At 51.5% G+C, this 14,443-nt stretch overlaps 1 protein-coding gene across 1 annotated transcript in view; it reads left to right on the top strand.

Annotated features, from left to right (window-relative positions):
- Window positions 1-2,854, top strand: part of RPH3AL (rabphilin 3A like (without C2 domains)) — a 101,867-nt gene extending 99,013 nt beyond the window's left edge. The window contains 1 exon segment of the mRNA XM_077851829.1: window positions 1,712-2,854. Within this exon segment, the coding sequence (XP_077707955.1) occupies window positions 1,712-1,894 (183 nt within the window). The 3' untranslated portion in view covers window positions 1,895-2,854.
- The last annotated feature ends 11,589 nt before the right edge of the window (window positions 2,855-14,443 follow it).

Raw genomic sequence — 14,443 nt, 5'->3', positions numbered from 1 at the left:
CTAACCTACCCGCCTCTCCCTCTTCTGCTTCCCCATGCTCCTCCTCCTTCCTTACTCAATCCACCCAAACTGGAGAGTGCTAGATGATATTTGCAATTCTCTGTTTATTGAGCGCTGTGCCAGGCACTGGGGGGAACAGAGGTGAGCCAGACCCCACCCCTGCCTGCAATGAACAGAGAAAGGGACCCAAAATAATAAGGGGAACCACCCCTATCCATTCTTAGTAATCCTAACAATGGTTCTTACCATCCTCTGCTTTGTGAAACATGTCATTTTTCAAAGCATCTACCCATCTCCACAGTAGCCTTAGTAACTACTGTTTCAGGAACACCTGCCATGCACCAGGCAACCAGTCCTCACCAGGCCCAATCGTGTGCCCAGCCTGGGCAGGTACAACACAGTCCCTGACCTTCAGAAAGGTCACCTACCTACAACTACCTACCACGTGGCTGAAGAAGCCCAATCAATTCACCCAAAACAACCCAGACCTAAATCAGTGTGAGAATTCAGATCCACAAGAGCTGGTGGCGTGGAGCCTAGCCTGCCCTCACACCCCTAAGGGCCACTTGCATTCTGTTGGAGCAGTAGATGGAAAGCTTATTATCCCCATTTGATGGGTATGGAAACTAAGGGTGGGAACCCAGGCTCTATCCCACCAGGCCCACTGCCCCTACCTGACCAACCTGGGATCATCGTGCAATGGGGGTGGGCAGGCTGAGGGTCCTCAGTCCTGCCCTCAGTCTCCTTCAAGAAAAAAGCCCCAGCTGGACCTGGGACCTCTGGGCCAGAAGACCCCGGGACATGTAGTGCACACATGGATCTGCACAGCAGCTGACCTCCCCAGGGGTCCGAGGACAGCTCACTGCGGGAATCTGCATGCAAGCCTGCGGGAGCCCCCCGCCCCAGTGCCCGCACCTGCTCCCTGTCTTCCCTCCTCCCCCTCTCTACCGTCATAATGCCAGGAAGCTGCAGGGCAGGGCACGTAAGAGAGGCCACAGGTGGGCAGGTCTCTGGGAGAGGTAGGCCCCTTGGCAGGGCCGTGGAGCAGACCAGCTCCCCTCCGCCTGGCCTCCTGAAATCCTCCACAGAGGACAGTTTGGAATCAACCACGTTTGTGTCCCAGCCCTACCACCCACAGACACGTGAGCTTGGGCAAGCCATCAGATTCAACCATAGGAAATTTCCTTTGATCCTTTGATCAAAAATAGTCAAGTATTGGCATCGATCTGACTCAACCTAATATCTCATCTCACTGACCCTGTTTCCATTATTGCAAAAGTGGGGACCAGCTGTGTTCCTCATAGGGCCACGAGGAGGGTGAGATGAAACATATATCCAATAAGGGGGAGGCCATGTGGCCCAGAGCCTAGAAGGGGCCCGGGGCTTGTGAGACAACCCGAGGGGAGTTTTAGACTCCACGTCGTTTGTTCTTCCTGGCATCTAAGATCGCCCGTGTTCGCTGCCCCCGTCTCAATGGCCACGCTGAAGCACAGGGAGTAGATGATTTGTTGGCAGTGACGCAGCGGAAGGAGCAGAGCTCTGCTGCAGCGTGTGTCCCCTGCCCAGGGCACCAGCCCCAGTCCTCCCCGCCCACCCCCGTTTAGGGGCAGAAAGGGAAGCTGCTTCAGGTGCAGGCTGGAGCCCGCCTGTCACTGGGGAGGATCCCCGCCTCTGCTCACCCTATAGTGGCCTTTTTTTCTCTCCCCTGAAGGCAAGAAGCACACCTGGACAATCCCCCGCTGCTGACACGGCCTCCGAAGCTCCGTCCGCCAGCCCTGGCACGGGCCCGCTTGGTGCAGGGAGCAGATGTCCCAGTGGAAGAGTTCGAGGGAGAAAGCAAGCTCGGTGGGTCTGGGGAGCGGTGTTGGAGCCCTCAGTGGACCAGCCCTGTTAGACGTGACCTCAGACCCAGCAAACCAGTGTTTGGGGGTGCTGAGTCTCCTTTCCCCCCACTCAGTGCCTTTCTGCACCCTTCTGTCCTGAGAGGCACCCCCCACTGCCACAACCCTCAGCCATGACCTTTATTTATTCTCTACTGCTCGCCTCCGCGCCCTCCCCCAGGCTACCTCCACGTTCATTTTAGGTTTGTCCTTGTCCTGGGTTGGGCCAGAAGGGCCTACAGCCCCAACTCAGGGGGCCCTCCCATATGCACTGCGGTTTCGGAGGACACTGGACTGGGCTTTCTCCATATTTGTGTTAATGGAAGAGGAATCCATCCCTGAACATTGCCCTTCCAGGCTGAACTTGGCCCCAAGAGATGAGCAGCAGATCCTAGAGAGTGAAGCTCGCCTGCCCTTTGCTCGAGACTGGCTCAGGAGCAGTATCCAGACCTGGCTCTCACTTGGGTTCCTTGTGGAACCCCTCTGACAGCCTCCCCAGGCTCTGCTCAGCCTCTCCCCAGCTTGTGGAGTGGGGAAGGGTTCTAGTGGATACTATGAGTTCACTCATTGAAGAACAGCCTTCTGTTGCATCCCCAGGTGGGGTACAAGGCCCCCCGAAGCCTTTAATTCACTTCTCTTCAGTAGGTTTGATTTGGCATGAAAAATAATTAATTCAGCATGTGAGCAAATGCTTCTGGAAAATGAAGACAGAGATTGAAAGAGATTGAGAATGTGTGTGTGTGTGTGTGTGTGTGTGCGCGCGCACGCGCGTGCATGTGTTTTGTGTCCATATCTTTTCTTCCTGCCCCTCATCCACCACCCCTCATACCTGGTCCTTGAAAGTCCTCTCTGGGCTCTCAGGCCCCCACCATTAGTTTTTTGGCTCTTGCCGCTGGCAGATGGTAAAAAGACTGTTTTCCCTGTGACAAGTTATGCTTCAGAATTCTAACAATAAAAATTAGAATTTGCATTGAGCCAGTGTGCTGATCAAAAGGCTGTAGTCACTTGTGTTTCCGAGATGCATCGATAGACAAATGGATGGAAGAGAATGTCGTATGTTGACCGCTGGAGCGCTCTCTGAGCCACAGTGAAAGGAATGAGCTCGGTCTCCGTGTGGTAGAGCTCACAAAGCTGGTGTTGAATGGAAAAACAAGGCCATTCACATTTAGAAAAAAAAATTAAGCAAATGAATTGTATGAACTTCTGTGCACAGATGTGAAAATGCTTGTAAAGCAGACAGGGACTTGTGGTTAAATACACTGGGCTGGATACATTTATATCTCCTCTGCCCCCCAGGCTCTATCAGAGTAACCTAGAGGAATGAAATGCATGAATTACAAAGCCAGAAAGGAGAGGAGAGGTCTGAAAACTTTGAAAGATGGAAGAGTATACTTTGTTTAGTGCCAGCTTCCCCAGCTCCCCAAAATGTCTGCAGGGGAGAAAGGCAGCCATGAACCAGTCCATTTGCTTTGCAGAATCCACCAAATTGGAGAACTTGGAGGGACCAGGTGTTCCTAAGGTGGAAACTAGGATGGATATGAAAGTCATATTGGTTGCAAGCACTGAGACCCCCAAGTCCCTTTCCCTAGCCCACAGGGCCCTTCCCTGGCCCTGGGAGAAAACAGGTTTACTGTTGGCCAAGGGTGAACTAGAAAGTTGGTACTGGGGACCCCAAGCCCAGCCAAAGGCTGGAGGGAGGCAGCAGTTAATGGAGAGACCCTCCATCCTCTCCCCCTCCAACACCTGGCTATTCTCCATCTACCCACCCCCCAGGCAAGATGTTACTCAGCCCATCACTGGAGAACTGACTAAAGAGAAAAGATGGACATAGATCCTGCTGTCAGCAACTCCCCCTTCTCTGCCCAGTCACCCCCTGCAAGGCCTCCTTTCCGCAAGCCCCACCTGCACGTACAATTTAGCTTGTAGCTTGGCTGTGTTACACTCAATTGAAACAGCCAAAGGCACCAACAGTTGACCAAAACCAACAACTAAAAATACAGAGATTCTAATAAACAGGAAGAAGGAGTTAGGGAACAACCCTCTGAAGACACCTACCCATGAAACAGGAAAAGAATGTTATTTAGTTATTCAGTTATTTATGTTTAGAGAAAAATCAAGCAAGTGAAGGGGGAGGGGGCAGAGGGAGAGAGCATCCCCAAGCTGACTCACCGCTGAGTGCAGAGGCCAATGTGGGGCTCGATCTCATGACTCTGAGATCATGACTTGACCTGAAACCAAGAGTTGGTTGCTTAACTCACTGAGCCACCCACGTGTCCCTTTTTATTTTTTATTTTTTTAACACTTCCTTCTTAAAAAAAATAACATTCTTAGGGTGCCTGGGTGACTTAGTCAGTTAAGCATCCGACTCTTGATTTTGGCTCAGATCACAATCTCAGGGTCCTGGGATTGAGACCCAAGTCAGGCCCCATGCTTGTCGGGGAGTCTGAGGATTTTCTCTCCCTCTCCTTTTCTCCCTGCTCACATTCTCCCTCTTTCAAATAAATAAATAAATCTTTTTAAAAAAGAAAAAGGAAGTGTTAAGACTCTTAAAAATTAAAATATAGGAACCCCTGGATGGCTCAGCGGTTGAGCGTCTGCCTTTGGCTTGGGTCATGATCCCTGGGTCCTGGGATCCAGTCCCACATCAGGCTGGAGGACCACACTCTGTAGCACCAGTCTAGGGCAGTGGTTGTCACCACTGGCTATTAACTGGAATTGCCTGGGGCATTTTACAAGCACATCACACCAGTCTTCCCCTCCTCCACCTCCCCGAGAGATTCTGATTTCATCAATTTGGGGCATAGCCTTGATAGTAGGATTCTGGGGACGCCTTGGTGGCTCCATGGTTGACTGGGGTCCTGGGATCGAGTCCCACATCAGGCTCCCCTGCCTGCTTCTCCCTCTGCCTTTGTCTCTGCCTCTATGTCTCTCATGAAAAGATAAATAAAATCTTTTTTTAAAAAATTGGGGGCACAGGGGATCCCTGGGTGGCTCAGCAGTTGAGTGTCTGCCTTCAGCCCAGGGCGTGATCCTGGAGTCTGGGGATCCAGTCCCACATCGGGTTCCCTGCATGGAGCCTGCTTCTCCTGCCTGTGTCTCTGCCTCTCTCTCTGCGTGTCTCTCATGAATAAATAAAATCTTAAAAAAAAATTGGGAGCACAACCTTGATAGTAGGATTCTGTGAACCTCCATACATGACTCCAATGTGCTAGTGAAACTGAGAACCATTTTCATACAGAAGCTCCTCTAAGTGGGCTCCAGGAGATGTGGACAGAGTGTTAATTTAGAGCAGTACCTTTTTATTAGCTAAAAATTGAAAACAACCTACAAAAAAAAAAAAAGAAAGAAAGAAAACAACCTACATAGCATCAACAGAAGAATAGATGCATAAGTGGTGATACAGTGTAGTCAAACAATGGAATATCATGCTGGTGGAAATGAGTGGGTATTCTCAGCGTAGATGACTCTACAACCATGAGCTAAGAAACAGATGGCAGAAAAATACATACTTTATGACACCATCTATATATAGATTCTAAAACAGGGAGAAATGACATATATTAACATATATTTTATGCAGCGAAAGAATAAATGCACAGGAAGGATAAACAACAGATCTCAAGGCATGTCTTGAGAAGACAGGGCCAGCTAAGGGGGGGTTTCAACGTGTTAATGTTTTAATGTCAATGATGGATAGATGGTTTTGCAATATTTATATTATAATACTTCATTATTACACATGCATTATTTTTATAGGTCTGAAATCTTTCAATATTAAACAATTTAAGGAACTATAGCAAGACTTCTTATCATGAAGTTTCAGGATTCTGGGATTAAAAATCTGAAAGGGAAAAAGGGAAAAAAACCAACAAGTCACATACCAAGGATCAGGGATTTTAAATGACACTAAAATTCTCAAAGCAGATTTTGAAGTAATATCTTCTGAATTCTGGGACACCTGGGTTCCTCAGTAATTGAACATCTGCCTTGGGCTCAAGTCATGATCCTGGGGTCCTGGGATTGAGTTCTGCTTCGGGCTCTCCACAGGTACCCTGCTTCTCCCTCTACCTATGTCTGTGCCTCTTTCTCTGTGTCTCTCATGAATAAATAAATAAAATCTTTTTGAAAAGAAAAAGATCTGAATTCTGATAAGAAATTGTTTCTTTTTTTTTTTAATTTATTTATTTATCAGAGACACACAGAGAGAGGCAGAGACACAGGCAGAGGGAGAAGCAGGCTCCCTGTGAGGAGCCCGATGCAGGACTCCATCCCGGGACTTTGGGATCGCGTCCTGAGCTGAAGACAGATGTTCAACCACTGAGCCACCCAGGTGTCCCGATAGGAAATGGTTTCTAATCTAGATTTGTATCCAGCCAAATTTCAGTGATAGTAGAATAAAGATACTTTCAGAACGTGAGTTTTTTAAAAAATTTACCTCCCATACATTCTTTCTCAAACAGCTACTAGAGGATGTACCCCAACCAAACAAGAGAGAAAACTAGGAAAGTGGATATGGGGACACAGGAAACTGGAGATCCAAACAGGACAGGAGGAAAGAGAATCCCCAGTGTGATGGCAGTGGCTGCGTGCCAGGCTAGCAGCCAAGGCCAGCCAGCCCAGTCTGGAGCATGAGCACAGAGGAGGTATATAAGGATATAAAAGTATAAGAAGCACATGTGTTTTGGAGAGATTGTATATGGTATGATATTTTATATTGTGACATATAATATGTAATACTGAAAAATATATAAACTAAAAAAATCAAGAAATAGAATCAGCATGAAATTTCAGTTACAAACGTGAATACCACAGGAGGCCTGAGTGGCTCAGTGGTTGAGTGTCTGCCTTTGGCTTGGAGCATGATCCTGGAGTTCTGGGATCAAGTCCCATGTTGGGCTCCCTGTGATGAGGCTGTTTCTCCCTCTGTCTATGTCTCTGCCTCGCTCTTTCTGTGTCTCTTATGAATGAATAAATAATTTAAAAAAAACCACACACGTGAATACCAGCAGAGGGGTTAGGAATTCGAAGGTAGCCTAGAGAGGGACGTGAGGAAGGAGTTGCTGCCCTATGTTATAAACTTTGGAGGACGGTTGCCCTTATTTCATCTTATAGCATATTGCATTTCTAACACTGAACTCTTTTTAAAAGAAGAAACATTTCAAATTCAAAATAACTGCACAGGGTAGTAGTGAGAATCCTGAGGCCATAGCAGGTGAGGGAGAGGGAGCAATGAAGACCTTCCTGGTGAATATACAACCTGGGAGGTCTCTATCCAGATACTGGCCTGTGAATCTTTTTTTAAAGATTTTATTTATTTATTTTGGAAAGAGAGAGTCAAACATGAACAGGGGGAGGGGCAGAGGGAGAAGCAGACTCCCCATTGAGCAGAGAGCCCGATGCAGGGTTCGACCCCAGGACTCCAGGATCAGGATCATGACCAGAGTGGAAGGCAGATGCTTAACCAGCTGAGCCACCCAAGCTCCCTGCCTCTCACAAAAAATAAAATAAAAAAATAAAATAAATAAATCTTTAAAAAAAATTAACTTTTAGAACTAGGCCTTTCCTGGCAGGGGGGTGGAAAATGTTATGTCATCTGCAAAAATCAGGGAGTAGAGACATGACCTGATTTGTCATCAGTACTGGATAACCCAAGTAGTCCCTAAGACACATAGCAAGTGGAGAGCTCATGAAGTTGGACACCTAGTTATAAATCCCACTCTACCACTTAGTAGCTGAAATTATGGGTACCTCTCTGTGCCTCAGCTTCCTCCACTATGAAATGGGATCATACTTCTCATAGGACCATCATGGAAATTCAAAGCCTGAAAGCACATATAAAACTCCAACCACTGCTATTACCTATGACTCCCGTAGAACTCAGATGTGGTGCTTGCCCCGCAAGGTGTTCAGATGACATAAGAATATGAGGGCCGTGGTTGCATGGAATCGGGGGCATACTAGATACACTCTTCCCTTTGGGATAATGATGCTCATCTGCTTCCATCCAGTATTCACCGGGCAGCTGCCTGGTGTCAAGTGTAGGGCTAGAGGCTGAAGCTCAGGCGTGGACAAAACACGTGGTCCCTGCCCTCCGGTAGCATCAGAATCACCCGACGGGTTTGTTGAACACTGGGCACTGTCAATGCTCCTCACTGGGAGATCGCACCTCAAGAAGGACTGGTCTAGGGCAACCGGGTGGCTCAGCGGTTAAGCATCTGCCTTCAGCCCAGGGCGTGATCCTGGAGACCGGGGATCAAGTCCTGCGTCGGGCTCCCTGCATGGAGCCTGCTTCTCCCTCTGCCTGTGTCTCTGTGTCTCTCATGAATAAATGAATTTAAAATCTTAAAAAAAGAAAAAAAAGGACTGGTCTGTGGGAGCCAGTTTACCTGCATTTTCTTGGACAGCCATCCCTAGGCCAACCCAGGCAGGGAAGCAGTGATGAGGACTGAACCGGCAGAGAAAACGCGGCCCCCACAAGCTGAGGGGACAAACCTCCGACAGAGTCCTGCTGCCATATCAGCAGGGGGACAGATGCGCTGCCTGGAGCCGAGAGCATGCACAGCCCAGCAGGTGAGGGCTGTTGTACCCACAAAGTGGGGCGAGATCTTCCCCAATGAGAAAACACCCCCTTCCAGGCATTGCAGCTCAAGGCTCCCAGAAGCCGGAGGTCTCTGTTTCTGCCTGTCTCTGCTTCTCCCATGAATTGTCTCTGTGTTCTGCTTGAGGGCGGGTACAGCAGGACTGAGAGAGAAGCTGCTGGGCGGGCTCCAGAGGGAGGCCCAGCAAGGACTCCCTGGCTTCCCTCGCTGCCCTCCCCAACCTCCTCACACCACTTTGTTTGCAGAGGACAAGCAAAGTCCTCAAGTCCACTGAGCCAGGGCCAGGGAGAGAGGGCGCATTTTGCTGCATAATATCCATCATGGGGGCGCCTGGGTGGCTCAGTTGGTTAAGCATCCACCTTCAGCTCAGGTCATGATCTCAGAGCCCTGCATTGGGCCCCCTGCTCTGTGGGGAGTCTGCTTCTCCCTCTGTCCCTGCTCCCCCAGCTCCTGCTGGTGCTCTCTCTCCTTCTCTCTCAAGTAAATAAAATCTTTAAAAAAAAACAAAACACCATTATAGCCACCATCTAGAGAGTCAATTACCTACCAGCTTTAGGGATCCTCACCCACCTATAAGGCAGATATTTCTATTGTTCCTGTTTAATAGAAGAGGAAACTGAGACCCAGAGGAGTCAAAAGAGCCCATATTGAATGCAGGGCAGTTGGATGCCAAAGACCACATTCAGTGCAGGGTGGGGGGTTAATAGGGATTCTGAGACTGGGGGAGCTGGGCACAGATAGAAGGGGAGTGGGGCTGTGTCAGCAGCACAGATCCCAACTTCTAGATAAATAGGGTAAAGTCAGCCACTTGTCCCACTGGGGTGTTTTTCCATTGCTAATGTAATAAATGAAAATTAGGCTCAGGCACAGCCCAGAGATTTTGCCCTCATGTTGGACGCTGTCCTGTGCCCGTGGCCCAGTGTGGCTGAGAACACCAGGCGCTCTCATAAATCATGCCTCTTGGGGACACCCGGGGTGGGTTCGGTAAAGTGGCTCTTTTCCGGCCACAATGTATAGGCAATTGCAGGCAGGGATGGATTTGGCTTAGAGGGTTTCCAAGAGCTTCCATCCATCAAGTAGCTTCTCGGGGCCTTTGGCACGAGGGCCTGTCTCTGGACTGCCCTGCAGCTCCTCCAAGGCCTAGGGGAGCTGCACCTGAACCTGGCTCCTGAACCCCAGGAGGGGGAGCTACCTTTCCTCAGCCCCCAGCACATCTTATTAGCCCCACAACTGTCTTGTCTTCCCATGCCACCTGCCTTTCTTTCCTTTTTCTCCCTATTGCAGCAAAATCCACAGAAGTTAACCATTTTAGCCATTTTTACATGTACAGTTCAGTGACATTAACTACCTTTACATAGTCAGGCGGCCATCCCCACCATCCATCTCCAGAACTTTTTGGTCATTTCAAATTGAACTCCACACCCACTGAGCAAGCCCCCCCCCCCCCCCGGGGAGCCAGCGCGCATCCCTCTACCTTTACAAGCTCCACTCTCCATGTACTTCGTGTACATGGACCCAGACGCCATGTGTTCTTTCACATCAGGCTTATTTTACTTCGTGGAATGTTTTCAAGGTCCATCCACGTTGTAACCTACGTCAGAATTTCCTTCCATCTTATGGCTGAAGAACTACTACTCTGTGAGTAGGGCCGGATCCTCCGTGGAGGCCGGATGAAGAGAGTCCTTCAGCTCTCCACTTGGGCTGGGGGCCGGAGCCCCTGCCTGGCAATGTGGGACATGGGCCCTCATCCTGGCCCTGCTGCCAGCCCTCTGCTTTTGTCACGCCCCATCCATGAGACGGGGGAACTGAACCAAATAGAAAGTTTTCTCTAATCATGTTCCCCAGAGTGCCTGGGGTGAGGGTGGGGGCACAGGAAGTCCCAGGGGGCAGTCTCAGACCCATGCCCACCCCTTCTGCCAACATAGGGGCTCCCCTTTGACCTGTTCTCAATCCTTGGTTCCACGGCAGGAAGGAGGCAGAGATGGCTAGGAACTGGCCTGTCTGGAACCCCCACCCCGAGCTGCCGACCTAAGTAGTCTGCCTCTCAGGAGGGAGGAGAAGCCTCCAGCATGAGGCTACCAGCTGGAGGGCCCAGCTGTGGGACAGGTGCCCCAGGGGCCAGCCAGAAACCCTTGCCTAGGGAGACAGACACCGAGCACCTACACACACATGCACACGCTAGTGCAAACAGACACAGAAAGATTTAACCACTGACAAACTGTCTGACCGGTCGGTTCAGGTTGCTCATCCAAAATGCCAACACAGGCTCTTCTGCACCGAAGGATGGGACCAAAGGAAAACCCAGCACTGGCCTTGCCCAGACCGCTACCGGGCAGAGACAGAGCCTCTGGCAAGGCTGTTCCCTGCAGAGAAGGGCCTGGATGCTCGGTGGATGATGCTCGATGTGCTCATCCCTGGCCCTTCCTCCGCAGCAGGCTCGAGGCCCCACTGCAGACAGCCAGGGCTCTGACCTGCCCGCACCCAGCCCCACCCCCGGCTGCCTGCGCAGAAAGCCAAGGAGAGCTCGCTCACCCCATCAGTCGGAAGGGGGAGGGGAAAGGACAGGACGGTGGGGCTGCCAGAGCCCCAGGAGACCCAGACAAGCTGCCCCCTAATCTTCACCCAGACAGGCGAGCTCTGGGCAGACCCCAGGATGTCTGCGGCTTGTTCGGGGCCAATTACTGGAGAAATAATTCAGCGTGCTCACCCCCTGCCTCTCAGCAGACACTCTTTGGGGACATTTTAATTCTGACTGTACCTGCAGAGCAGCTGACAAGTGAAGCCTCTCCCTTGCTCACTCCCTCCTTCCTGACTGCAAGCTCTCCAGCTCATCATGGTTCAGGAGGGCAGAGGAACAGAAGGCTGGGGGTTGTCTTCCTGCCCTCCCCCCATCAGCACACAGGCCTGCTCAGATCAGTGCCCGGGACTCACTGCCTGGACTCTGCTTGCACACTGTGTGCGTGCAGGGCTGGGTTCCCTGGCATCCAGACATCCCACCGACTTAAAGGCAGAGGCCTGGCCTTATTCATCTTTGGTTTAGCTGGCAAGAGATATTGCTGGATTAGAGGATCCCTGGGTGGCTCAGCAGTTTAGCACCGCCTTCAGCCCAGGGCGTGATCCTGGGGACCCAGGATCGAATCCCACGTCCGGCTCCCTGCATGGATCCTGCTTCTCCCTGTGCCTGTGTCTCTGCCTCTCTCTCTGTGTCTCTCATGAATAAATAAATAAAATCTTTAAAAAAAGAGAGAGAAAGAGATTGGTAGATGGGAGGCAGACAGGTGGATGAGTGGGCAGACAGGGTAGAGAGAGGGAGGGAGAGAGGGATGGAACGGATCCCAAACGTGGCCTTTCCCATGTGCAGGGCTTTCCAAATCTAAACAGATGACTCAGCACCGTTCCCTGTGAAGCACAGCTGCTAATATCTGGGCGGTTGGCCCCGGAAGTCCCCCTAGGGAGGAACTGTCTTTGTTTAGGAAAATACTTTTTTAAAAAACTTTTATTTATTTATTTTTAAAGATTTTATTTATTTATTCATGAGAGACACACAGAGACACAGAGAGAGGCAGAGACACAGGCAGAGGGAGAAGCAGGCTCCGTGCAGGGAGCCCGACGTGGGACCTGATCCCGGGTCTCCAGGATCACGCCCTCGGCTGAAGGCGGCACTAAATCGCTGAGCCACCCAGGCTGCCCTAGGAAATTACTTTTAAAGGCTGATGATCATAGATGATCCTAAGAACATGTTTCACCAGGGAACCGAGGCCAAAAAAAAATATCAGAAGTGAACAGGTGTTTAATGAAGGGAAAGAGGTCAGAGGCCGAAACTAGAGAGATGGGGATCCCTGTCTGTCACCCCTACTGCCGCCCACATGACCACTCTCCCCTCAGGGGTGGCAGAAGCAGCAGCGTGCCATGTTCTCTTTGGTGCCATGGGTGCTGCAGCAATAGAAGCCACTCCTCACCCCACCCTGATCGCCCCCAGGGTCGCCTGCACACCCGGAAGCTTATGCATATGGATTTGAGTGAAGAAGGGCCCGAGTTTCACATCTGGATCTCTGTGGTTCAGAATCTTGAATAAGGAAACTTAAGTTTGTCCCCCAACAAGGAGTTCCCTCAGCCAGAGCAAGAGCTCAGAGCCCGAGTGACGCTGGCGCTCAGGATTATACAGAACCTTGGCAAAGGCTCTGGCCTTCCCCAGGGCGCTGAGGTGGGCTCTGAGAGCTTCCATCCTGGAGCCAGCTCGACCACCGTCCCAGTCTCCCCACAACTAAGAGGATGCCCAGGATGCACAATAAAAATGCCCAAGCCAGCAGAGTCCCTGGGCAGCCTGGGAAGAGCCCATGTCCATCTGAGTCACACATGCCACGGCTGGCTGCTAGACTAAACCCCTCCCGTACTCCCCCCGCCCCCCCCCAATTAGTTCTCACAACCCTGAGAGGAAGGCATTAGTATTCCTCCCACTTTGCAGATGAAAAAACTGAGGCTGGGAGAGGGAAAGCAATTTACACAAGATAACACAGCCAGCACGGGGCCTGCACCCAAGGCTCCTGCTCTCAAGCTGTGTGCGCCTGTCCATGGTCTCTTGAGGATGCGCAACTGGTGGAAAACGGAAACTGAAGTCAGCATCCTTCCCAGCCTCACTCCAGGCCCTGGTCCAGGGCCACAGTCCCGTTTTCTGGAACCCTCCAGTGGCTTTGCCTTCCTTATGTCCCCTAGCTGTGGGCCCAAGGGGTGCTCTGCTACCCCCCACCATCAGCCAACAGGGCCCTGTGGAACCCCTCCACCACACACACACACACGCACACGCACGCACGCACGCACACGCACACGTGTGGAGTCAGCAGAAGCAAGAACGCCCCCTGCTTCCTGCCCTGCTTCTTACCCTCAGCCCCGTCCCCCATCTGACCACAGCACTCCTCCAGCCACGCCCCCAGTGGGAAGCAGCATTTTCAAGGGATTTCCAAACAGGGAATTCAAACAGCTCAGCATGGAATAGGCTCAAACAGAGTCAGCTAATGGAAATAACAAGATGATAAATTATGCCAGGGAAAGAGCAATTTTCCTTATACCCTGCTTGACTCAGAAAACAGTGATCACAGTAGAAATTGGAGGTGTCGGAGCTGGTATCTGGGAAGGAGGAATGAAAGCGCTCTGCTGGCGCTGTCATGCCTCTCTCGGGGTGAGAGAGGAGGTGAGGTCAAGCCCAGGCCGGGCCCACGGCTGGCTGCCCCGAGAGGGATCCCCAGGCAGCAGAACCTGCGGCCCGCTGGCCCAAGAGGCTGGAGAGGCCACGGCGGGAAGCCCAGGCCCCGGGACGGGCAGCAGAGCTGTGTCCTCTCCGGGGCGCAGCGCGGCGGGATGGGAGGCCGGGAACCCCCGTGAGGACTCAGTCTCCGGGAGTGACAAGTGTGAAGCCGTGCATGGCGCGGGCTCCAACACTGCCTCGTCCAAGGGGAGGGCGGGAAATGCCCTGACACCCACTGTTTCTGGCTCTGCCCACTCCCCAGAATCAGAGGGGGACACAGGATGGCTACCGGGCTCCGGGTGCAGGTTCAGCCAGCAAGGCCAGGACCGGAAGCAATTGGACCCATGGCCCCGGGGTACCGGGCCCACTCCAAGGGCCAGCTCCCAAAGAAAAGCTCATGCCCATGCTGATGCCTGCCTCCCACCAGCCGAGGCGCTCACCCTGGGGTGCTCTCCACTCTCTGTGAAGCTGCCAGAGAACTGGTGTTCATCCTTTCTCTTGCCAGTGGGGTCTTGTTTTGGTTTTATGATTGCTTCCTAGCCAGTTTTATGGAAACTTCCTGAGATGTATTAAGAGCATCCTGTTTCTCCAGATCAGCCTATCAGTGTCTTGTCCATTTTGGTTGACCATACAGGGTGCTGTGGAAATGAGAGCTCTTTGCCCCCACACTAAATGACCCTCGGTTTTGGGGGCAGCAGCCTTCCCTCTAAGTGCTTTTGTTA

This window comes from Canis aureus, chromosome 16 (genome assembly GCF_053574225.1).
Source record: "Canis aureus isolate CA01 chromosome 16, VMU_Caureus_v.1.0, whole genome shotgun sequence".
NCBI lineage: Eukaryota > Metazoa > Chordata > Mammalia > Carnivora > Canidae > Canis > Canis aureus.
Note: the sequence above shows the minus strand (reverse complement) of the source record. Positions and strands in the feature narration are given on the sequence as shown.